Source organism: Mixophyes fleayi, chromosome 3 (assembly GCF_038048845.1).
Source record: "Mixophyes fleayi isolate aMixFle1 chromosome 3, aMixFle1.hap1, whole genome shotgun sequence".
NCBI classification, from domain to species: Eukaryota; Metazoa; Chordata; class Amphibia; order Anura; family Limnodynastidae; genus Mixophyes; species Mixophyes fleayi.
This window is the reverse complement of record NC_134404.1, coordinates 129,479,966-129,507,073: the sequence shown is the minus strand read 5'-3', so window position 1 is coordinate 129,507,073 and position 27,108 is coordinate 129,479,966. Positions and strand designations below refer to the sequence as shown.

The window sequence follows — 27,108 nt, the reverse complement described above, 5'->3', positions numbered from 1 at the left end:
ACTCCCACCATAATGATGATATATGCCTGAAAAGCAATGGGGTCAAGGATAGATATAAAAAGTACATTCCATCCAGACACTCCAGTCCAGGATGCTGGTAAAATAGCAATCGGGTATAGTGCAGTATAGTAAAAGTGAAATGTAAAAAACTGTTGTCAAATCTGTTGTAGTGTTCTTGAGTAAAAGAATTTCAAATTGACATATTTCTCTAACTTTATTTGGCACATGAACTCTCACCAGGGTCCAAAGTGCAGCATGAGAAGTTCATTGAGACTGCTATTTTTTAGTTTTTATAGAAAAATGAATTTAGTTACCTATAAAACCATCTTTGCATATACATTTGTAACTCCCCATTGTGTTGTTACAGATTGCGTTAGGCAAACAAATATTGTTGTTTAGGCACTCATCAATATCATCACAGTTGGTCCCGTTACCTTTTCAAAGGAAAAAATAGATAAACACAGAGATACAACTTAACAAATTACACATTAAAAGAGGTTGCATCCTGTAGTCTAAACACACCTATACTACATTTTGGACTTGGCAGATTTGGCTAGATGATATTCTTGAAACTGACTTAGTAACACATATTACCTTCTTTACATGTGCAGGTGTGCACAGTGTGTATGAAGTTGCATGGAGGTAAATTTATCAAGCTGCGGGTTTGCAAAGTGGAGATGTTGCCCATAACAACCAATCAGATTCTAACTATCATTTTGTAGAATGTACTAAATAAATGATAGCTAGAATCTGATTGGTTGCTATAGGCAACATCTCCACTTTGCAAAACCGCCATAAACTAGCAGCTTGATAAATTGACCCCAAGATCTCCTTCTCCAGCCACCCTCTCAATCTGTGTCATTTAATCTGTCATTAATGGTTGCTGGGCAATTTTATGGTTACTGGATAGGACATGGTGTAATAGCGGAATATCAATGTGGTTTGGAGCTGGAGCGACAGTAAAGTTCAATCGTGGAACAGACCAAGGAGATCAGGAAAACGATGAGTGGTTACTAGTCTTCTGTGAACATGCATATGGTCTGTGGGTCTCACTGCCAGAAATAAAGATATGTCACATGTGGTTGATGTGCCCATGATCAGGATGCGTCACTGGAGGGTAATGATGTGCATGGGATCAGGGAGAGTTACCAATGGGGGGTGATGAGCTCTGGATCAGGAGGTGTCAGAAGTGGTGATGATGAGTCTGGGATCAGGGAATGTCAATAACGGGTGATGTTAGGGTCGGAGGGTGTCACTTGTGGTTGATGGTGTGCCCAGGATCAGGGAGTGTCACTGGTGAGTTATAATGTGCCTGGGATCTGAGAATTTCCTGTCCCCACAAACTAGACAGGGTATATTTTTGGAGAAATTTCCCAAGCAACATTACTGCAGACAGACCCACTTCACTTGACATCTCATGTGACCCTAGCTCAGCATATGATCTTATACAAATTGCCAAGGCCTACTCATACTGCAAGTGCTTATAGAGTTTTTTCTGCTATCTGTTTAGCAAACTGAAGCTGAACTCAGAAGCTGATGTGCAGGGATATCATTCACAAGTTCCTAATTATTGAAGTATGGAAAATTATAAAACATCTGTTCATTTCTACTTACATACTTATACTTCTATTGTCAATTTTGTGAAACAATGCCAAATTTCTATCCAAGATGAAGGGTATTACATGCTGTAGTTATTTGGTAAGCATCAATGGTTACAGTAGGAATTAATGTTACATTGTTCATCAACTTTCTATTTTATACAAGTAAATGGGCTGCACAATCTGTATGACCTTGGTGTTTTGGAGCAATGACTATGAACCTCACCAAGAAGTGTTTATGGGCCTGTAAAGTCATAGAACCAATATAAATACAGTCTGATCAATGAGCCAGTGGCAGAACTACCATTGGTGCAGCAGGTGAGGTGCACAGGGGTCCAAAGAGATAATGGGGATCGCTGCATGGCAGATGCAGAGGGTTGGAGGGTTTTGTGCCCCTGTTCCCTCCTCCATGCCTTCCTGCATAGGGGCCCACAGCTCGTTAGTTCCGTCTCTGCAATGAGCTGTACACAAGTTGAACCAAATGCAACAATATATGTGAAACAATTACATTTCATTATAATATATGTATTGTACACTGTATAAATGCAAATGAAAGTGTACATTTTAGCGAGCTTCAGAGAATGAGGTGTAGTACAGTTTCTTGCAGAACATTTTAATTGATGTATGTATTACAGAGCCAATTGGCACTTTAATTAGAAGTGCCTGGACTACAACAAATGTGCAAATCACTGCAGTTGCTTGAATACACTTGTTTCACTGATAACATCTGTTCCAAACCTTTTGTTCCTCAAATGTTAGTATCCCTAGAATTTAAACCCACCCTTTTCTCTAGATCACAGGGATAAATACTCACCAGTAAATCCATCTTTGCAGGTGCAATTATAGCTTCCCAGCAGATTTGTACACTCAGCATCTGAAGAACATGGCTTTATTTCCACACATTCATTAATATCTGTGGCGGATTGTAAATACAAAATTAGTGTGGTGTTAATTTAGTATAAACATACTTCAGAAATTATATGGATAGATAAATTAATAAAACAAGCATAATTAATGTCTTTCGTTTTGGCAAAACACACCTGTAAGGATCAATTTGATATCTATTACACAGAATACAATATTATAAAAAATATAAGTATATTCACCTGAGCAATGCAATCCATCCCCAATGAAGCCAGGAGGACAGGACCCACAGCCAGTATTGCTGTCACATGATACATTAGGGAAGCAGCCTTGAACACACAGATCAGGAGGGGTATCACAGAACTCTCCTGTGTAGGTATTTGTGCAATTGCAGCCTGTAATCTGTCATTAAGAACAACATAATCAGATTACTATAGCAGATACCCAAAAACTCACAAGAAAATGTACCACTATATCTGCAAACTTGAGTCATTTATTAGTAATTATTTTATATTTAAAAATAATAGAAAGAAAACTGTAATTTTTGTTATGTGCCTTCTGCTTAACATCTTGGTACATCAACAAAAGATTTTCTGTAATATAACTCTATGTAAGTAGTATGATATGTGGAAAAAACAATAAATATTTCCTCAGCTTGCATATTCAGAAAAATTACTGGTGTTATACACGAACAGAAAAATACTTTAGTAAATGATTATTTTACTCACAGAATGAGAACTGTCATTGACTTTAGTTGTTGTGCTATAATCACATTGAAAACTCTGTTTACAATTGCAGACAACAAAGTTGGGCTGGAAGATGGATGAGAGGTTTTTTGAGTCAGTGGCTACAAGACTGAAGGTGAATCCTGATGTACTGGTTGGTGTCCATGTCAGAGTCCCGTTAGCTGAAACAAAATAAAAGGAAAATGAATAGGAACAAAAGACATCTTTAGCTATGTATATGTATGGTAAATATACAATAGGGTTAGCTTGAGGCTATCTATTGTGTGATTAGTGATGCATTTAATGATTGATGAGTGATGAAAGTTGCTGGGAAAATAACACATTACTTAATTCTGTGTAATTAACAATAAAAAATGTAGGCATAAACTGAGTTTCAATTAGAGGTGTATGACATTAGAATGACCATTATCCAGTCCTGCTTCATTACAATACCTATATTCAGAAAGTGAAAATTGGCTAGAATGGTGTTGGAAAGGCAAAGGGATTTTATTTCCACACCCATGTCCTGAAAATGCAGCTAGTAGCTAGGCTAAGTTATTGGATCCCGTAAAGTTGGCAACTCTGCCATCCCCACCAAGAACCCTGTGTAATGGCAAAGAAAATAAAACAAGTCCACTAGACCATATCCAATACTCCTAAAAAACACACCATCCCTCAATACCGAGGGGTCTATTTAGAAAACTGCGATCAGCAATAAACCAGGAGAAAACAACCGTTTTCTCCGGAGAATGGCCATCGCATCAATCTGCACAATTTATGAAGGGGTTAACTTAGGAGAAATCATTTTTGCCAGAGAAGAGTAAAAACAGTTTGTGTAGAAGGAGGTTCTTCGCTGTGGCTTCCAGAGCAATGTCAGCATAGTAAATAGCAGTGGTACTGCATTACATAACCCTCCATACGTAATGAGTGTTACCACTGCTCAATAATAAATTGACCCCACAGTCTCCTATATTTATTAACCCTGCTCAAAACTATGATTGTTTGCAAGGCTCTATATGACATCATAATCCATGTTTTGGCTATTGAGCCAAATAGCTGTCAGAAATAGCAGCATTGCGTGTGCACAGAAAGACCAAAATCACATAGAATTGGCATTAATAACTATTGGACACTAGTTAAAATAAATCTTGGTTTTTGTTAACTTATGGAGAATTATATAATGGTCATGGATCTCAGAAACCCATTGCTGTTACACTGTGTATTCAGTGCTAATCTGGGGTCTCACTGATACTTTACATTAACTAGACCTGTGAAGCACAACATTTTCTTCTGCTGGTACCCAAACTATCAGTGTGCCTGTGTTCTGGGATACCAATTGTCAGTATAGCATTGTTTTGGAACCCCAAAAGAGATGGTTTCCAAAAGAATGTACTGTATATCTGCCATGGAAGACAGAAGTCCCCAAAAGATTCCTGGCCCACAAATTGTGCACCTCTAAACTTCACAATTGTTTATTTTGCCCTTAAATACTACAATATACTGCTCTGTTGATAATTGTATCCAATATACAGAGCATAAGCAATTCTTCCTTGATTAACTCAAAAGGAATATAAAAAGATAAAGTTATTTTTAGTAACAGTTTCAAGAAGGCCTGTAAAAATGAATTTAAGCTATCTGATATAGTTTGTTAACCGTAAAGCACCAGGAAAGAGAGGATATAAATGTTTGAAGATCAGCTTATTAGTTCCTAAGCATGGTCAGAAATTGATTTCCTGCTGGGCATGGTATGTACATGCTTACAAGACAGCAAGAAGAGATATTGTATATTAAACAGTGATATGAAATAAGAACAGTCACTCACCAGTTACAATGATATCTGAATTTGCATCAGGACTAGCAGTAAAAATGACTCCTGTCCCATTGGCAGTGTATTGTACTGTAACACTGCTCATATTAAAAGCTTGTATGGTTGCATTGCCAAGAATAGAAGGAGGTACAGCATCTGAAACACACAACAGGAGATACGTTACACTATCTAAAGGGAACAGCAATTATACTGCTATGTCCTACTAATAATGTAACGTTATGTCATCACTTTTAAAATGCCCTCTAAGCCAAGATAAGCATGATGTGCAGCAATGACGGAATTGAAAGCAGGCAGACAATATTACATATTGTATAAGACTGAAATCATATGTCTAAATAAATACAGTTATTGAACAGAGTGTTCCAAATCTGAAAAAAATAAGTTACTAAAAATATATGCTAAAACTGAGCCACCCATCTCAGGATAATAATGTATACATCCATAGTAAGATGGGATTCATACTATAAAAAAAGTTTTTTGTTCCTTTGGTTTAAAAGTCAATTACATTTGTTCTTTTAATAGTACATAAAACTGAAACATCAACATAAAACTAGGTAATGTGAAGAGTGAGAAATAAAGAATAGAACATATGTCATTAAAATACAAAATGTTTTTAATGCACTTTGTATTGTAATGCATGTGAATGTCACCCTGGAGCTGGACCATCAAAACTGGGAATGTGTTACATTTAGAATTGTAACTGCTTATATCAAAAGTATGAGATGTAATGGTATTTGCACATAAGATTACTTACTCAAAGTACTGTTGGTTTCCTGTAAGCTGTTTGCTATGTTCAAAGTTGCTAATCCGAGGTCAGTGTTGTTGGTGCTCATGGCATCATAGATGCATTCTGTTTTATTACCACACATTTCCTGCAGTTCAATATACATTGTTGGATCTCGTTCTGACAAATCACTTAAGAAAACTGGTCTGAATGCGCTTGTTCCATTTGCTGGAATATTAGTAAATAGGCTCTTCTCCTTTACCTCCCCTGTGTAGTAGAGGAAACATTATAACATATGTGAACATGATTTTTAATTAATTTCTAAAAGCTACAAACATTCCACTGTTAGTAAAAATCCCATTTGAATCATTTTCACAGTACAATAACATGAGAATGTTGAAAATATAGTCCAGACAAATTATCTGTACTGACAAGAGCAATCCTATCATAGTCCATGTGTAGTGAGGAGCCTTTAGATTCTATACAACCATTTATATTTATTTCTAAGTAACAGTTTTACGTAATAGTCGCTACATGTAAGAAAAATATTTTTTAACCTAAATAGTTTGTGAATGTCTACTTTTAGGATAAAGAGTTTCCATCTTTGGGCAACCCCTCACCTTAGATAATGTACCCCCAAATAGCAGTTAGGTGAAGGTCTCCTCACAACTAGCTTAAATGACATCTCTGAACAGGAAAATACCAGATTCTGCCAATTCATAGACTTTGGCAGATCTTCTGTTCCAAGGAAATAAGCTACAACTCGATTCATATATTTGATTGTATCAGTGGCTGCCCATAACAAGAAGTAAATTACTTCCATATTTTTTTTTAAGTAATGCCTGCAATGTCTGAAAATTGTCCTGAGCCAATTGTTAGCAGCTTTCCATTATATGGGACATATCAAGAATGATAATAGTTAAAAATAATAAGACATTTAAAAATGTAGTTTTAGAAGCAATTAATAGTTTGATTCAGGGTTGAGAGTTCTTTCTTTCACATAAGTGTCCACTCAACTGAAAAATGGTTTTGTGGTCTTTGAGTACTATTTTAAGGCCACATCCAGATGCAATTGTTTCAGTGCCAGAGTTACGCTTGTAATATGCCTTTCCTTAACTTTAATGGAATTTAAAAAAACAAACAAAAAAAACATAATAAACACCTATGATTGGACTTATAACACACCAGGTACAGGTGTAAAAAATTAGGCTTGTTTTATTTTCCACAGTCCTGGATGGAGCATGAAGGAAAAAAAATCTCTTTAAACAAGAAAATAATATATCTGGCTGGGTGTACCCTAAAGTTAATTTGTCATCTTGTGTAATAGGGTTTGGGCAGTGGTTCTCAACTTCAATCTAAAGGCCTCCAAAACATTTTTTTTTAAAAAAATCTAAGGCATACATGTTACACAACATATTTCCTGCATCTGTAGAACTAAAGCTGCTAGTTATGCACTTGAACTTACAGGTTGAATATATAAGATAATTTATATGCATACTTGCAGGGGTTAACTAGAAATAAAGGGGCCTCAATCCATCCCTATACAACACCACTGTGTGACAGATGCATTTAATAGCCTAGGTAAGCATGTTTACATAGAAATTTCCTGCACACAGCTTCCTGTTCTGTGAGTGCTGTTGGAAGTGTTCACAGAGCAAATCAGTGTTTGTGTATCAGGCATTTAGCACTTATACTGCCTGGTATGTGTAGGAAAGTACACAGTAAAAATGCAAAGTTACTTAGGCCTATATCTATAGCATAGATGCCAACTCTCCCGAAATGTCCGGGAGACTCCCGAATTCTGGGTAGGTCTCCCAGAATCCCTGGAGAGCTGGCATTTCTCCTGCATCAGAGTCGACATGGACGTGTGTATGGGAGAAAGGGGCGGGGTTTAGCGAATCACGGCATTTTGGCCCTGTCCCCAATGACGTAATGCCTGCTTTGGGTCTTTTTACCACTGTAAAAAGACCCAAAAAAGGCATTACGTCACTGGGATCGGGGGCCAAAATGCCACGATTCGCGTAGCCCCCCCCTTCCGCCCTCCCCCTACACCCTTCTTCAGTGATCTCCCGGAGGGAGCAAGCCAAAAGTAGGCAAGTATGATCTATAGGAGAGCAAAGCACAAACATGCTGTAAGCCTTAGTGGAATGATTCAAACCAGACCCCACAGCAGATACAGCTTCCTTTTAACAGTCACCCAATGGCATTGTTTATCTAACACCAACAAAATACATCTGTATTCTGCAGAGAAGAATTTTGGTTATTGAACCTTACATGTAGTCATTGTTTCTATGCCCTGAGATTATACATACACAGATGTATCACACAAATTATATATATTTGTGTGTGTACAATGCAGCTAATATCTGAAATGCAATTATTGTCAGCATTAATTTGATAATGTCAGACTTAGACAACTTCTAGCAGTTGATAATGTTAGCTTATTTTCCACTACCAGCACCTATACCTATAAATTAACCACCCTTTCCTTATTAGTCATTCCTGCTATCCTCTCCACACCTGTAATTTATTCTCCCCCTCCTCTCTTCTCCTTCCTTACCCTTCCCTACCCTACCATCATCCTCTCTTCCCTGCTCCTTTTTATCTCACATAAAAGCAGCACGCAGAGGATGGAATGTCCCTGGTATTACACACCATTGAATTGTTCCAGATCATTGAAAGACTGTAAACATGTGTAGAGTGGTTACTACATCACTGGATTTCCCTCCTCTGCCTGCTCACAGTCCATCAGTGATGTTGATGTTCATGATAGTGTGTGATACCAAGGTTATCCCATTGCTTTTATACAAGGTAAGAAGGGGCGGTGGAGGTGAAAGACTGAATTACAGGGAGAGGAAAACAGGGTTGTGCATGTGGGAGACCATTATTTTGCACCCTGCAAATTGAACAAGTCAATTCACCATGATTTAACGACCACTTACATAGCATTCCATACTCAAATATTTCTTCTTCTGAGCTGTTGATGGGGATAATTGTGCCATTTGGGCTGAAGAAATCATCGCTCTGGTCTTTGTTCCAAACACCTATAAACCAAATGTTACATTAGTAGAAAGAAGAAACATTAACAAATGTATGTAAGTATATGGGAAAATAACAAATCTATTGTGGGTCCACAATTAGCACCTTTACCTCAGCTTTGTAGACTTACCCAGCAGGCCTGTGGTTTTGTTTATGAAGTGGTCGGGAAGACTGGTTACAGCGCTCAGTATTCCGGAGTAAGCAGACACTGACACAGATAGAAGTCCCTCAAAGGTTGCAGTAATAGAGCCATCATTTAGTAGAAAGACAGCTGGGTTGGTATTATTGATCTGTGCTTCCATGTCTAGAAATAAAGAAATAAATACAGTTTCTTTCTAAAGTAAGTTTTCAAGAAAAAATTACTTCTTCTGACAATTGTACATTCCCAATAATTACCTATATGTATTTAAAAAGAATTGTAAAGTATTGTTCCAAGAAAAAAGTTTTCTACCTGTAATTAGCTTCCATTACCTGCTGCCTGTTTTACCTTCATAGAACAGTACTGTATCCAAGTGTAAGTATCATGGTGATCTATCATTACATAGCCCAAGTACTAGAATCCTTGCTGAACTGTGCACAAAGACTCATGCCCATTCAGATAAGTGTCATTATCAGAGGGTCAGAAAATTAACCTGGTATAAATATATTTTTATTCAATTTTCCTCATTTTAGTAAGATCAGATAGTTTAGATAAATATGTATCATCAATGTGCAATGCCCCCTTTAAATTTTGTACAATTAAAAAAAAAAGCCATATTTAGACTCTGTAAAGCTCTGACGTTTATTTTACAGAATACGTACATGTTCTAATTACCATTTGGAGGCATAATGGTAATTGTTACTTTTAATGTATCCTATACTAATAAATCAAACAGCTCTCAAACTAGATATAGTTGGCTCCTGACTGCAATATTTACCATTTTTAATTTTACTTGCACAACAGGGTTTTGATGCACCTACCTTCTGATCGACTGAATGACACATTCTGACCGTCTAGGAGAGCAGTTATATTGTCATACTCTCCAAGGTACCACTCCACCTAAAAGACAAGCAGACCACAGGTAAGTTCACACTCTAGAATATTAAGGGGTAACTAGACAGAATTATTATCACATGCCAAAAATAATTAATATATTCTAAGACTATGATGAATAATGATATAGACAGAAAATGAGTGCCATTTATTTCCTGTTTTATTATGTCGTGATCATGTGTTACCTATGAAGCTGCATAGGGCTTTGTGAATATGCTTTGTGGAGCCATACAGAATTTGTCATGATGGGCAGTTCAGGTTGTGCCTTATACAATGAAACCACCAAGAGTGCTACATTGCTACATTTTTCTGTTCTTTAGGGTGGAGATGGAGCAAACGTGCAGCACTCCCCACCTTACCCTCTCTTGCAGAGTATTTGTGCAGCATAAAATACTTTGATTTTAACATTATTGTTGAAATGGAGTTATCAACTGCTTTTAAATAAATTAATTTATCAAACAAAAGTGCACAAGATGTGCATAGGCCACAGTAAGGCTTCATCGAAACGGTGTGTTTTATAGTAGAAACTATGCTATTGAAATAAAGATATTACTGAAGACATAATTAGGTTCAAAGCGTAAAAGATGCCAAAAAAGTTCAATGTAACAGATGCCAAACTATACATGTAGGCAGTGCTTCATCAGTTCTATCATCTTTGAAGCTTATTACACAAAGTCCAGACCACAAGCCACAATGTATGTGCGAAAGAAGCACACAATTTGCCTATCAATGTATGACAAAATAGGTACAACTGCACAAGGAGAGACACACCATGCAGGAGTAAATGACACACACTTTTCAATTTAAGTTCTGTCTGATAACTTTATATTCACAGTACAGCATGCAATATGTTTTCTTTACAAATTAACATTCATACATTCATTTCTTCATGTCATTAGATACACTCACTGTAACACTGGCATTGCTTGAGGTGTACTGTACAGCAAACGCCTGGAAGTTAGTGGCCATCGCTGTACCGGTCTGCACTGTACGTCCTTGTAGCAAGAACAAGATATTCACATCAGAAGCATTAACAAGGATGAAATCTCCAAGTCCATTGAAAGTATAACTGAGTCCATCCAGGGTTGTAATGTGTGGATCTCCAAACATCCATCCTGTAAATATTGATACAAAAATCTAAATTCATGGAGAGACATTGTGTCAATTATTGGATCCTCTCCTATGTTGAAATTCATACAATTCAATTGGGGAGCTGCTAACAGCTGGTAGGAATCTCCACAGCATTGCAGCCTCAATAATCTCAACAATATCAAGAAAGGATTATTTTCATATAAACCAACATACTGCACTAAACATGCCACTCGCACAATCACACTTCTGAACATTGCAATAAAGCAATCACATACACTGCTGCAGACTCACTGTATTAAAACCATAACAGTGTCCCTACACTATACCATTTTTGATTCAGACACACTGTAATAAACCTGGTCAAGGATGATAACATAAAAAGTATGGTCCTAATTTTATGGTTAAATAAGCACAGTATGATATGCTGATATTTCTATTTTTGATGAATATATTCAGAAATCTTGTTACTGTTTCAGATAAAAAAAGTTGTTAAAAAACAGGATATAAATAGCTATTTGTAATATACGCTTTTTCAATTTTATTGATTTTTTCTTCAAAATTGCATTTTTTTCAGCACAAACTTTGCTCCCTGATTTGCAGACCAATGATACTCTTGAAAAGATTTAACATATTTATATTCTTGCTTCATAGCGCAATTTAATGATCTGTCTCTGCAAATTATACTGTGTATGTGATCACTGCAGATTTCTAGCAGTCAGTTCAAAGTAGAGTCTGCTGTCACTTTTGGATCCCCTAATAACAACCTGTGGCTCTCCAGGTGTTGTGAAACAAGCTCCAGCATGCTTTGCCAGCTATCGGTTATAGTAGTAACAATCTCACATTACACTCGACTCAGCTTTAGACAGGGAGTCATAATAATGTTTGCTCCATATCCTACCTACCTTCACAAAAGAATTAAAGGAGATGAGGGTGAGTATCAAAATAAATTTCATGGGGGTGAGAGGCAGGGTGATGTATGAATTGAAAATTAGTGCTGTCTAATTGGATTAGGGAAGAGAAAATGTTGAAAATGAATTACAGGAGGGATGGTGAAGGAGGGTAGAAAATGTATTGCATGAGAGAATGAACTAGAAGAGGGCAGTGGTAAGGAAGAGTTGGAAATCAATTGCAAGATCAGGAGATATAGGGTAGTAAATATATTACAGAATGGGGGGATTTTGCAAGGGGAGTTGTAAATCAGTTTGGTGCAGCCAGGACTGCAGACACAGTTGGGGGTATGCCCCCCATCGCGTTGCTCTGCAACGTATGGTAATATGAACGAAGACCCTCACATGGCATTATGGAGCATGAGGGAGGCTGGAGGCAAACTAGAAATTTTATGTGGAGAAACGCATAAGAGGAGTTAAACGGATACTGAAAACAACATGCCTGAGTTGTGATGATTGACATATGGAGATATGCAAACTGGAAGTAGAGGCCCGGGTCCAGAAGCTTGACGGTTTACTTGTCAATTTACACGTTGTGGAAGGTAACAGATGCGACTGTTGTTTTAAATTTGCCACTGTGGGAGAGACTTAACCGAGAGCCATTCTGTGTGCTACTGATTATGCAGGACTCTGATTAGTAGAAGCTCTGAATACGGCAGTTGAATTATTGAGATATATATATATATATATATATATATATATATATATATATATATATATATACTTATATACTCTTGGAATAAGGGACCATGCTGGTTCCATAAGGAATAACTAAAGAAACATTTGTATTTTCAGTCCTTCCTTATATGATGATTTCATGGATAGATCTGTGTGATACTATGGATAAATGGTTCCACTGAACCATTAATTTTATTGAAATGAATATTCTACAGGCATCTGTTTCTTTTTTGTGTATTTTACTTAACAAGGTGGCTTGTTTTTATGTATGTTTGTTTATGGTTATGTTAATAATCATTTAATTTTATAATCGACATATTGGATGGATGGAATATTTTAATTGGGGAGTCTGGATGTACTTATTTTTTCTCTTTAATGTATTTTAAAATGGTTATGCTGTTCAACCTTATTTGAGTTTTAGGCATGGATATTAGCTGTTGGGGGAATTACAAGGATGCTCTTAGGGCCGCATTTAGAGTTAAATCAACTTCTGTTTTATTAGAATGCACACCTAAAATGTGTCCTTATGCAAATTTGGACGCATCTTACACTTGCGACTGCTTTCAACTGGAGAAGTGGAACAAGCAGGAGGGGGAATCTGGCAAGCATAGGCTGAATTCACTTAACTGCGACTAAGGTAGACTTGTATGCAGATGCATATACAGTGGTGCTAGAAAGTTTGTGAACACTTTCAAATTTACTGAATTTCTCCATAAATGTGATCTTAAATGTGTTAAGATATTCATCTATGTCATAAGAAGAGAACTCATTAAATCAAAGTGAAATACTTTTTCATCAATTTATTGATCAAAATGATCCAACATTACATTGCCTTGCTGAGGAATGAATGGATTATCAGTTCAGTTAAGGAGATAATTAGAGTCAGGAGTGTGAAGCTACGGTATAACATCTAATACAGGCTTGTGGTTCAGCCCCATTTAAAAAAAACATTAACTGGTTTGCACCACTCAGGTTTGTGAATGCATTCCTCAAACAAATAAGATTTCTGAAGACCCCAGAATAAAAAATGTCAATCTCCATCAGCCTGGAAGAGGTTCAAACCTGATTTTTAAAGATTTTTAGCTTCACAAATCCACTGTCAGGCAGATAGTGTACAAATAGATAAAATTCAATACCATTGATATTCATGTCAGGAGAGATTATCAAACAAAAATCAGTGTAAGATCAAGGCATTTAATAATCCAGGAGATCACAAAGAACCCCAGGGTAATGTCAAAGGATCTGCAGGCCTCTCTTCAACTGGCTAATATCAGTGTTCATGAGTCCACCATTAAGCAAGCACTGAACAAAGAGGAAGCCACTACTCTCGATGAAGAACATTGCTGTCAAGTTAACGTTTGCTAAAGACCACCTGGATGAGCTAGAAGTTTGCTGCAATTATGTTCTGGGGATGGATGAATCTAAAATAGAACTTTTTGGCTTACATGAAAAATGTTTTGTTTTGGGGAAAACCAAACACTGCTTTACCAACATAAGAACCTCATCCCAACTGTGAAACATAGTGGTAGTAGTATCATGGTGTAGGGCTGTTTTGTTGCCACAGGATCAGAATGGCTTGCCGTCATTAAAGGAACTATGAATTCTGGATTGTACCAGTAAATTCTACAGGAGAATGTCAGGGCATCCATCCATGGACTGAAACATTTGATTTAAGCAATTGCTGCTCAAGGGGGTTAAACCAGTTACTGGAGTTTCAAGCAATGGAATGACATCTAACAACATTTTGTGGTCCAGACCTATTTGAAAAAAGTATTACCTGGTTTGCACCACACAGGTTTGTGAATGCATTCCTCAAACAAATGAGATTTGTGAAGACAACTGAAAAAGAGTTGTCAATGTTCATCAGCCTGGAAAAGGTTCAAAACTGAAAGCATAGGTCACACACTCTTTCCGTTAAAAAGTTAAGTGTCGGCTCATTTTTTTTAGCAATAAATGAAAAGGTATTACTTTATGTGTTATTTTATTTATTTGGCTTTATCTGCCTTAGATAAAGATCTGAGCACATTTAAGGTCACAATTATCCATAAATTCAGATAATTCTAAATGGTTCACAAGCTTTCTAGAACCACTGTACACCTACCTGGAGGCACATCTGTGATGGTGCTGAAGGGCTGGTGCCATGAGGCACAATGATGATGATCAGCTGCACTAATTGGTAGTTTGAGGATTCACTACTCCAGCTTAATTTGCTAGTTCAACTGCTATATTATATGAAGCCATGGCTGTCTATGTCCATCCATTTCTTAATTAATATTTCCATTTGGACCATGGCAGGAAAGGATTTTTAATTGAAAAAATAGCAGAATTTATTTTATATTTGTATTTTGTATTTGTATATATTTATATTTATATTTTACATGGTAATTTTCACATTTATTAATAATACTTTGCATACATTATTCTCTGTGTATATGACACTTTTTGCTATTAAAATTGTCAGACCACATCTCCACATTTTCTGCAAGCTACACTTCTTGCTCCTGGCGTATGTGCTAGTTTTGTAGAACTGGATGGACCATGAGATGCATCTGACTGAGAATATGCACATAAATACACGTTTCAAGGCACAAATGCATCCAACTCTATATGAGCATATTAATGTACTTACTAACCGATTTTAAATAAGCCATGTCTGGATTCAGGTCTACAAAAAGGTATAGTCTAATAATAGTAATCTTTATTCTAAAGTGTCTTTTTGTAAAGACCAAATTACTACTTCATTGTTTATCTTGTTATAAAGCTCTCACATCTGTTTTAGTTTAAACTTATTATTACTGCCGGATTAAAGGGGCTCATAAGCATAAATAATTAAAATACTCATGTTCAAAGGAATAAAGAACAGCTTTACTTTTTTTCAGGATAAACAATCTCTTGATTCTGATTGCATTGACATTAAAGTAATATTCATGTGCTATAAAGGATACTTTTTATAGTAATATATGACCTGTCTATTTTAGGAGATGGAATGTATTGTCTGTTCAATGAGTCCTCTTGTTAATCTGACCTAGCTCCTTAAATGATGAAGTAGTAAATCATTTACCAGGGAAAAGAGGTCTGTAATGTCTGCAGTTAATTGGTGGTCTCTTCTGCATGTACATCGCACAAAACCGGGGATCTTCCACTTGATTGCAGCACAAGTCATAAGCATCAAGTTCTGAATCTAGGAAGAGATGACACTTGTCAAACATTCATAATCCAGTACATAACATAACACACAAGCTTAACCCATTATTTTCACTGTGCTAACAACAATTATAAAAGTGTAAATTTAGACAATGCAGTATGGAAATTTAGAAGTGACGGTGTGAAAAATGTAATGAGAATGTAAGTGAATGGAATTTGATAGTTTTACAATGAAGTCAGTCGGAGAAGTGGCAATATGGCATTGCACCGTATACACCCTCACTTCGACCATTGGCCAAGAATGAGAAAAAACTGGATACATTTTATTTCTTGGGGTGGACAGACTGGATTAAATGTTTTATTGTATGAGCATTATAGTATTATCTTTTATTTATATGGCGCTACAAAAGTCTGCGGTGCCATACATAGAGCATGGGAACAAAACAGGACACAACATACTGGTGAGAAATGTGATTTTGCTAAGCTGACGCCATCTTGTTGCCTTATAGCCATTTTGTTCTGTTATAGCTTAAAGGCAGATTAGATGCACCTGTTTTGTAGGAGTAATTCATTATTTGCAAGGCTATGCTTATAACCTTGGACATAGCAGACAGGGGATTAGCCAACCCCCCTGGGAGTTTTCCTGTGTGATAATGAGAGAATGTATTAACATCTGTGTAAAGGTAGCATGAGTGGTTAAAACCTTTTGGGGGTGTGGTTTTCTGTAATACGTGATTTTTGCTATATAGATAGGGACTTGTAACTAATAAAGCAGAATTTATTGTACACTCAAACCATGCAGTGTATTTAATTCTCTCCAGCTGATGAGCCCATAACTAATAAACTGACACTTACAGGTGAACAATCTGATTTAGATTTGATACTGGGCAATACAAAACAAAGTGAAGATTAGAAATGATCAACTCACATAAACTAAGGAGGTATAGGTGAGGTCCAGTACACTAAGAAACTAGAGAGGGGAAGGGAGAGAGAACAAAAGCAAGCAAGAGATGGGAAAGATAACTAAAGCAAGCTGAACCTGTGCTCAGGAGTGTCGGCGCAACTAACAGGATTATAGCCTGCGAGGTGCCAGGACAAGGGAGAATATGAGACCAAGGGCAGAGGCTAGTGACAAGGTGCAAATATGAAGCAGGGTAGCCGAGGGCAAAGATATCAAAAGGAGGAGGACATGATGATAAGAGGGCCCTGCTCACGGGAGCTTGCAATCTAGAGGGAATGGGCAAACTAACAAGAGACACAAAGTGAGGAGTTAGAGTGAGGAGAGCAGAAGTCTGAAGGAGAACTGAACAAGATCAGGTGGTAAGAGGAACAGAGGGAGAAAGGGAATGAGGATGACCGGGACTGGCGAAGAGGGATGATGCAAGGGTAGGTAGTGGAGGGCAGGGTATGGGTTAGACAGAGGAAGGATAGGGTATCCTGAAAAGGTAGATTTTCAGGTAGCATTTAAAGATATGCAGGCTAGGGGATAGCCTGATAAAACGAGGGAGATCATTCTAGTGAAGGGAAGCAACACAGGATAAGTCTAGACTGAGAAAATTAGACGTGGTAACCAGATGGGAAGTTGGCGGTTGTTAGCTGACCAAAGAGGGAAAGAGGGAGAAAATTTGTAAAAGATCCTGTGTTTACACCTTGATTGCACACGCTATGTTTGTATTCTGTTTCTGGATACGCTTGTTATGTAGCATACTTTTACACTTTCTCTCTTATGACTTGCCTACTTAGAGATTAGATATAACAGGTAATAAAAACAGCATGACTTTTTGCTGCATCGATAAACACTGCTGTACTAGACATAGTCCTACTTTTCGAATATGATAGATGCCGTACAGCCCTGGTTAGACTAGCATTCAGTCTTCTAGAAGACAATCACAAAAACCCAGTTAATTAAGTGTTCACTTTTACTCTGCTCCAAAAGATTAGGATAAGAAAAACATGTGACCACAAGTCCAGCTCTGGTATGCATACTAATTAAAATTATATTATAAATTTGCTAGCAGTCTCACGTTTTGTTTGTAAATCATTTTATTGAGGACAATTGGCCTGCGTCATTAAGGAGAGAAAAGCATAAAAAAGGAGTAACTTTGCACCTTGGCAAAACTATGTTGCAATGTAGGGGGAGGTAAATTTAAAATGTGTGGACAAATTTATAGTTGGGGTAGGGCATATCCTAGATTAAATTTAAATTTCAGTCTAAAAATAAAGCTATCAAGTATTTGTGTGTTACATGAAATAGCAGCCAGTATTTTCCTTACATGCAAAATAATAAACTAATTTGCAACCCTTGCATTGTAACATGGTTTGTCCAGGATCAAATTTACTCCTTTTTTCGCCTTACTTCCCCTAATGACTTGGGCCCAACAAGTGCGGCTCCATCAGAAAACAAGAAAAAAATCAAGCTTTATTTTCTGGTTTTAAGGAAGGAAGAGGGGAAAGGAAATAGGAGAGTTGACTAGAAGGGGGAGGGAGATCCTTAGGCAACAAAATAGTAGTAGAAAAACAGAAGGGAAAAGCAGCAGATAACAACAATCATGACAAAGTTAAGAGTAAAAGGAAGATATGCTATTAAATTGGGTGCAGGGATACCAGGTTTTAAAGAAGGAGACAGTCAAGTTTCTTAAGATGCTGGTTATATGTTCCATTTCGCACTAAGAATATGTCATATGTCTGGTGATATGGATAATCAATTCACACAAAATGGAAGTTGAATAAAAGCTGGTTGTAAAATAATGATAGGATGCTTAAGAGTTAAATGAGCTATAGTGCATAAATATATTGACAAATTAAGCTGTTTTTCTTTTTCAGACAGTGTTGCTTAAGGTGTGTAGGGAAACATGTCTAAAATTTATTGCAAAGCGGTAACGTATTTAACTGAAAAGTGCCCTCCGTTATACATGTTAGGGAATAGGGAAGCTGTGGTACAGTAAGTTAGCGCCTGATAAGATGTGACAAGATTAACTTGGATTAATGCCTATATCTGGGGGGATTTGAAGGGAGATGTTGATAGTTCCTGATATGTGGAGTGATATTATTGGTCTAAAGTCTTATATGATGCTTTTATCTACGTATTAGTTTGTAGTTTTAAGAGAAAAAATGCTTGCAAAAGTAAAATGCCATTGCCATTGTTCTATATTGAATTGAATGGTCTGTATTGCACATACGTAATAAAAGAGAATATTCTGAAGAAACTTCGTTTTTGGATTATTTCTGAATAATGCCATATATGGTAAGCTTATTAAGGTGGTTTGGGAGGTCCGGGAAGGGGATCAGGAGCAAGGTGTACTTTGGTTGCAAAGGTAGGTCAGTGGCAGTGAGTGTTTTGACTAAAGCACGAACTTCCAACCAGAATCTCTGCACAACTGGACAGATTCACCAGATATGCAAGAATGAACCTAGTTCTTGATAGGGGAGAAGAGCTAGGATAGAACTTATGGAGTCTGGTCGGGATCAGATACCAGTGGTAGAGAAGTTTATACGCATTTTCTTTACCTCTAACACTAATAGAGGACTTGGAGATGCCCTCCCATATGTCTGACCAGTTTCCTCATCCAGTGCCTTACCAAAATCTCTGTCCCAGTTTCTAATATGGATAGGCGTGTGCGGGGTTGTTGAAGTAAAGCAGTCTCATTTTATTACTGTGTTTGTTCCAAATTATAAAGCACTATGGAATATGATGGTGCTATATAAATACATTTTATTAATACTAATAAATCCCATGAGAAGAATTATTAACATGTTGTCTTCACAATCTCTACTTTTGAGCAAATTTAATATTACCAACACAGCTCTTTTAGGTACCTACAGCTCTGCCATGCCATCTATCAGGTCATGTGCTATTAAAGTCCCTGACTTATGCTGATGAACCAGTTTCATATGCCCTGAAAGTCTTATTGTTATCAAGGATCACAGTTTAAAATCACTCCTCTTTTCTAGCAAGGCGTAGTTGCTCTGCTGCAACAGACATATGCTTTTTGTGTTACCTGACCGCACCAATTCCCAAAAGGAATCTGGTGCTATTGGGCTTGAACTCTGGGTTGCAGCAGTGCAGCCTCTGGACAGTTAGCCACAGGCTCAGTTAACAACCTACTGCAGACTTTTCCTTATCATTTCATCTATGGAGACCTGCATCAGGGAATGACCTAATAACCTACTACTAGCAATGAGTCACCAGCACCTGAGGTTTATTGCCAAAATAATAGGCTTATATAAGCAAGTTCCTGTGAACAGCACATTACCAGATTATTAAGTGTGTCCCTGTAAACCAGCACACTGTATCTTGTACCCTCCTGGCTGCCATTCTGTGCTTGACCGTTGGCTTTCGGTTAAAAAGTTCTCTGGATCTTGATCCCAGGCTCTCAGACCTTGTTTGCTCTTAACACCTGACTTATAGATGACTAATTTCTCTGGCTCTGCACCTCTGATTATTCTCTGAACTTGTTATTACTTGATTACCCATCTCTGTACAGTATACATTTTCCCACTTACAGTGCTCCTGCCATTGAAATCCAGCAAGCAGCAAAAGACCCTAATTCCTGACATTTCAACTATTTGCATGTGCTTTTCGGATCTATAGCGCTCCAAAATTGCTTCACAATTCCAATTTGTCTAAAATAGTTTTTACATTTTTACTATTATTGTTATTATTATTGTTATTATCATCTTTATTTATAAAGCACCAACATTCAGTGCTGTACATTTAAGAGATCATCCTACAAACAAAACATAAACAATGACAAGAAACAGAAGGTAAAGATGGACCTGCCCAAATGACTTTACAATCTAAGAGGTATGTGATGTACTTGATACACAAGGTAGCAGAATATTAACTGTAGCTGTTGGTGGGGAAAGTGTGTGTGGCTACTGTAACGCAGAAGTATTACTAGGCACCAATGTTAAAGCAGACATGGGCAACTGGTATTCTTGTGCAGCTCTCGGTGGAGTGATATAGTTGGATTAAGGTGAGACAAAGCTAGATTTCCCAGGAGGCTCCTGCCCCTCCAATAAACCTCATGATGCAGTGCAAAGCCTTTCCACATTTGGGGGTAAATGTATTAACATGCATGTTCTTCAACACCCGCGAGTTCGGCGTCTTCGGCAATTAAATCTAAAGCGGCGCTGCATTGTAAAGGGAAACTTCCCTTTACAATGCAGCGCCGCTTTATATTTAATCGCCGAAGACGCCAAACTTGCGGGTGTTGAAGAACTCGCATGTTAATACATTTACCCCTTGGTGTTGACTTGGTGATGGCATCATAACAACACCCAGAACTCTGTGTTGGGGGCCCAAGTGACAATAATAGAGGAGGTCCAGATTGCATCTCTGCTGCCACTAAAATTATTAGATACAGTGTTATATGCAAGAAGCTATTAGGTTCTAATAGCATTAGACTTTATAATGTTACTCCTAGCGGTCATTACATGTTCTTTTAGTTTATATGCCTATGATCTGTTTCAAGATAGAAGAAATCCATGTGGATTTATGCATATAATATACAGAAAAAACAAAATATATATACTACACTAAAGTTGTTGTGTATCCTATGATATTGTCCTTTTGAAGATCTGTTTTCTCCTGAAATTGTTTCTGCCTTTTTAATTTACATTTACTACAGTAATAATGTATGTCACAGAAGAAGTATTGTTGATATGCATCAATAAAGAAACAATAAAACAAAAGAAAGTACAAAGTATTTGGGAGTGTTTCATTTAAATTAAAATGCTTTCTAATTCAATGTCTCTGTTTAAATACTATTGTGGAACAACATGTTATAGTGGGTCTTGGCTGACAGGGTTTGCTGGGACTGTAGTTCCACAACATTTCTTTTATTTCTCATTTTCCATTATTGTCCTACAACTACCAAATGGGTGCCAGTAAGAGCTCTAGTGCTATTCAGAAAGGGAATGGTTATTGCAATTTTTTTCTGATACAATCGTTCTAAGGATTTAAGTCCCATTTTAACCAGGCTGAGACTTGCTCAAATTATGACAGGGGGTTTTAAGGTTCCTGTTATTGTCTGACCAGCCTAACCTTAAAAAAACCTGTGAGTAAATGTATCAATATGCGCATTCTGCATGTCGCTGATATGTCTGTACAGGAAAAAATTAATACAGAAATTCTAAGATAGCATTTATTAAGTTAATATTGCTTACCACTGCCTGAGGATGAGAAACTCCATGTTTGTTCCTGGTAACCTTCTAGGAACTGATTCTTCTTGTAATACACACATCTCACACCAGCTTTATACCAATTAGGAGACGTGCTGCGAAGTAAATTGATATTGTTGGTTTGACCTGCAAGAAAAAAATGACAAAGTCAAAAATATGAATGCAAATATAAACTTTCATTAAGAACCTTGGGCTTTACTTTGAGTTAGACATAAAGATTCCCCATTTGGTTGTAAGGAAATATTCATATGCACACTAAATTACAAGTTTGTATTTTGAGCTGCCACATCTTAAGGTTTATGCTTACTTAAATCTATCTTATAGATGTACCTGGAGCAAGGATGCAACAGTCATAATCATCAACTTTAAACCCAGAACCTGGTTCTTGTATCATACCTAATATATTTCAAGATCCATGTAACTTAAAATAAGATTGTGCATGCTTAACTTGCATCAACATGCCCTCACAATATTGCACTTGCCACTCAGTGTCCCTGATCCACCTCTCCAAGCACAAGGGGCTGTAAGGGCAAGATACATACATTTCTATATACAAACACAAAATGTGTGTATTCTCAGTGCTACAATTTTGCACCAAGATGCATCTTTATGTCATGTAGATGGGCATTACAGCTCTGCTAGGAGTAAGACTTATGGCTGTCTTATGATATTTTATTGAACCATTTCAGGAATGAAGAAATGATATTCCGTATGGATTGAGCAGACTAATAAAGAGATAAAAAGGCTTTTGGGATTCTGTGTTTTAATTAAGCAGTTTAACAATCTTTATATGTGTTTTTACCCTTAGGTACTTTTATGGAACTATAGTTCAAGCCGCCATGGCATGCTGGGACTTGTAATCCTGCAATATTTAGCCCTATGACCATCCACTATTACCCTGTTATCCAGTGCCCAAGAATTTAGTATGGGCTGGTCTGCCCGACGGCACAGTTTTTTCAAGGTCCGATTTCCATGTGTTGGTTGCCTTTATCAAAGTTACTCCATGCTAGTTGTTCCCCTACTTTAGTGGCAATTTGCTAGGGTAACTAGGATATAGCACTGGCATTGGTTACTTATTTTATCGAGCAGTGGGAGAGTCATGCATTTTTTCCCGATCTATTCTTTTTTTTCAAACTGTACAAATCATCATCAGCATGTATATTTATACCAGGTCTTGGGAACATGCAAAAAGATAATTCCCCCCCTAAGAGACCAATATGGAAGTGTGGCCTACTCCAATTAGACTTCACTCACACTTAAACTATATTTATGAGTGCATGCACCTACTTTACATAGCTCAAACTTGCATGCCACTGATCCTCATCTTCAGCATAAGGGGTCATAAGTGCAAGATTTGTGTAACTCTGTACAGTAAAAAAGCAACTACAAATGAGATCATATATTTGTATTGAAGCTTTGAGAACATATTACCTAATGCAACTGAGCAGTGTTCATCACACTATGACATAAGAATGCAAAATAACACTTGTTGATTTCAAAACTGTAACTTACCCCACCATGATTTTAAAATATCTATGCTTTACTAGCTTTCAGCTTGAACTTGACATAGTGTATAGGTGACACTGTTCAGGACAACTATCAGTACAAAGTATTGATGCAATCAAAAGAATGGGGTCTGATTGGAGTAAGTATAGAATTAGGTCCCCCAATAGGAGAGACTTATTTTGTTCTCCTAGTTCTAGAGATGTATAATAATCTTGACAGAGAGGCACAGTTAGGAAGGCTCTCCATCTTAATATCCCATGCATTATATTGGAGGTACAAATTGGTTTAATACTAGTTGAAACCATATTTGCATCTCTTATTATATTATTATCAATTAATAATTCTTTATTCTTTTGTTATTTTCTCCTTTTGTCTTGAAGATATCAAATTTCAGCTATCACCACCTCACTCGCCCGCCTTTGGGATTTTGTCCACACTGCTCCCCACATTTGGATCTCCCAGCCCCGTCCAATCAGACTCGCCCCCAACCTCAAATGATTCAAACACTCCCTCAAAACTCATCTTTTCACACTTGACTACCTTCCCCATCCTAAGACAATTCTCTCTTCACAATTAACCTGCCCATTTTACCCCACCTCTATCGTCTCCGTTTACTACTCTTAGCCTCTTAATATTAACTTTCACAAGTTTGGCCACCTCTACCTCCTATTCTCTTAATCCTCTTTGTAATGTTTCCTTTGTTATAGTTGTGTTTTGTTATGTAGTTGCTTTCTATATAGTCTCTTTTATTGATTTTTACTGACTATTGTTTTCCTGTTCCTTACTTATCTGTATTTTTTTCCAGTATGTTTTTTGTTGATTGCGTGGTACTGCAGATTTCTGGGCGCCATATAAATAAAGATGATGATGATGATATCTATATTTCCACCTAGTGTTGGTTGTCTTGATCTAACCTAATTCCAGGAACAATCCAATCCCATGTATAGGGATCCTGCTCAAAGATTCCATTAGCCAAACATTGGCTCTTGGCTGCTACTGCCAGATGCTCAGCAGGCAGGCCATCTGTAGGAATATTAGTAACGTGCAATCACTGAGGGAAAGCATTGTGGATGCTTCTATAGCAAACAGTGTAGGCTGTGTGTGAAGGAATTTTGAGTTACTTTAGGAAGGGGGAGGTTCACCAATGCTTTCCAATGAGCCCCGGCGTGGTAATAGCAGAGATGGTATAAGGTGATTCTTACTGCTGCCCACTAATGATAAATAAGCCCCATAATCTAGTTATTTTGGTTATTAATATGGCAAGCAGAGTTCATTCTGATAGCTAGTTTACAAAGCACAGCTCTATTCTAATGACAGTATACAATACAGAATTCACTCTGGTGGCAAGTCTACAAGTTAGACTAACATCTCGATTTGGGTGCAAGAGCTCTGTTATTAGATTCTGTGGCTTAAAAGCTCTCTGTTGTGACCAACAACCTCATTTAGTATGTTGACAACCTTGAGTGACCGGCATTCAGGAGCTCCAAATACAAAAGTGCTTAGAAGGGAACTGATATGTCACCATCAGTTCACCACTAAACACTATATTGACAGCCCTGCTCCAATGCTGATGTGTGATAATCAGTCTCCCCTGAGTGTAGTGCTCCACTTCATTCTGCAGCAAATTCATAAACTCATACTGCTCAGAGGGGCATACATGTGTGGGTTAAAAGATGAATGGTGACTGATGAAGGGGTTAAACATGGAAGGGTGGTAATGATGAGAGATGCATAAGGATGAGAATGGCAGGAAAGAACTTGAAGGAGGATTGTATGATAATGATGGGGGAAATGATGATTATACGTGAGAAAGGGGATGTTGATGGCGGGAAAGAGGGTGAGGAAGATCACGAGAGATGCACAATGGGACTGAAAGCACAGATTAATGCTTTCAGTTGCATTATTATAGGACACTAGGCCTGAACACTGTACCCCTGTGCACGTTATTTGTGTTTTTGGCACGTGGGTGAAGAAAGCACACAATACAATGCAATGCCATGCAATGAAAAAGAGAAAGCAAAACAAAGTAAAAAGTAAAATTATGTAATCTCTGTAACCTGCTTTTGTTACTCTAAATCGAAAATCAGAGATCCCCTGCCTGTATAAACAGGGACAAGTCAATAAACTGGAATTCCATGATGGGGGCTCGGGCTGAGCATTAAACCAGTCTAGACATTTCATACGACTATTATCCAGAGCTGTACTATTCAGTGAATATATCCAGAGCCCTCGCAAATCTGTAAGTGAAGATAAAGAACAATTATACATAGCAAATATATGTAGTCAATATTATTACAATTATGTAGGCTACATAGGGGATAAAACAAGTTATAAAAGAGACTAGTTTAACATTTTTACATTAACGGGGAAGAGTGAACTGCATAATGTTACATGATTTACCTTTTACCTCTTACACTAAAAACTAGAAAATTGGAGCAGAGTATTTTCAATTATTAAACTATTTATCTCAGCATGTACAGCACAGCACCAAGCAAGAGAGTATTTTGGCAGCTCCCAGTCCACAACGACTGATATTGAAAACTGATTAATGTAATGTAATTATAAAACAACATTTATCACATTTACTTGTAGTATTATTATTATTATTATTATTATTATTATCAGTATTATTATTAGTTAAATGATGACAGGGTTGTGAATGAGACATCTGTTACTCTAAGTGATTTAGCACTTTACACACATAGGGGCCTGATTCATCTTTGTATGTAATTCCACTTGCATGAGATACCTCTGCGCATGCGTCAGAGTAGCACTTACACCAATGAACATGATTGCATGCAATTCATGTCCGAACGCAAACACACTAGCTGCCTACTGCTTGAAGGGCTGGAATGGGGGAGGGAAGAGACGGACAAATGTAGACCAGGTACAATAAAGGCGTTCCTACGCAGATAGAGCTGATTCAAGTCCTGCCTACAATTCTTTTCAGATGTAAGGTTTGTACCCGCTCCACAGCAGGTATAGTTATGACCAAACACACCATTCACTCTCACAATCTAATGGAATGAATGAAATTTCACCTGAACCACTCTTCTCGTTAAACAACATTATATATGATCATGGCAGAGGGCCACCATTGTGCCATTTTGTTTCCAAAAGAAAAAAAGAAAAATTAAATGCTAACAGTGTACTGGAAAAAATTAGGTGAAACTTTCACATGTGCGCTAAGTAGCAACAAAACAAAGTTATTTGATTTTATTTCAAAAGCATTTCCAACTAAAAGTTCACATGTGCAGATGTTTGAAATTGTCTTTCTGTCCCTTTGAAAGCATTTGCAGACATTTGCATTGCAATATATTTTTAGAAATTAACATATACCTTATGTGCTTGCATACATTAGCATTGCGGCTTTATTTTGTACTTATTATTATTTTACAGCTAACATTACACACTTTATTATATTGATTGTTTGTTTTGTTTGTGCTAATTTAAAGGGGGCACACAAATCTACAATATGCATAAGGTTATTTTTTTGCAGGTGCAGAAGAAATACCCCCAGCCCTATGCACATTCTTATTGAAAAAAAGCAGAAAGAAGAAAACAAAAAAAAATTAAAACATTTTTAAGTTTGGAGGTAAATTATTATTTTTAGTTATTTTAAAAAAAATGTTGTTTGAAAAAATCTTTGTGTGTTTTTTTGTAAAGCAAATGTGTAAAAATGAGACATATTTGTTAGTAAAGTATGTGATAAAAGGACTTTTGTTACCATGGAATATTGGAAGTTGAT

General features: G+C 37.1%; 1 protein-coding gene across 1 annotated transcript in view; it reads right to left on the bottom strand.

Moving 5' to 3' along the window:
* LOC142143182 (uncharacterized) overlaps positions 1-3,710 on the bottom strand; it is a 29,450-nt gene extending 25,740 nt beyond the window's left edge. Inside the window, exons 1-5 of the mRNA XM_075200891.1 lie at positions 3,641-3,710; positions 3,191-3,369; positions 2,705-2,864; positions 2,413-2,511; positions 315-434 (exon numbers count right to left, since the gene is read on the bottom strand). Coding sequence (XP_075056992.1) covers positions 315-434; positions 2,413-2,511; positions 2,705-2,864; positions 3,191-3,369; positions 3,641-3,710 — 628 coding nt within the window. The remainder of the gene's footprint in view (positions 1-314; positions 435-2,412; positions 2,512-2,704; positions 2,865-3,190; positions 3,370-3,640) is intronic.
* Positions 3,711-27,108: the final 23,398 nt, after the last annotated feature.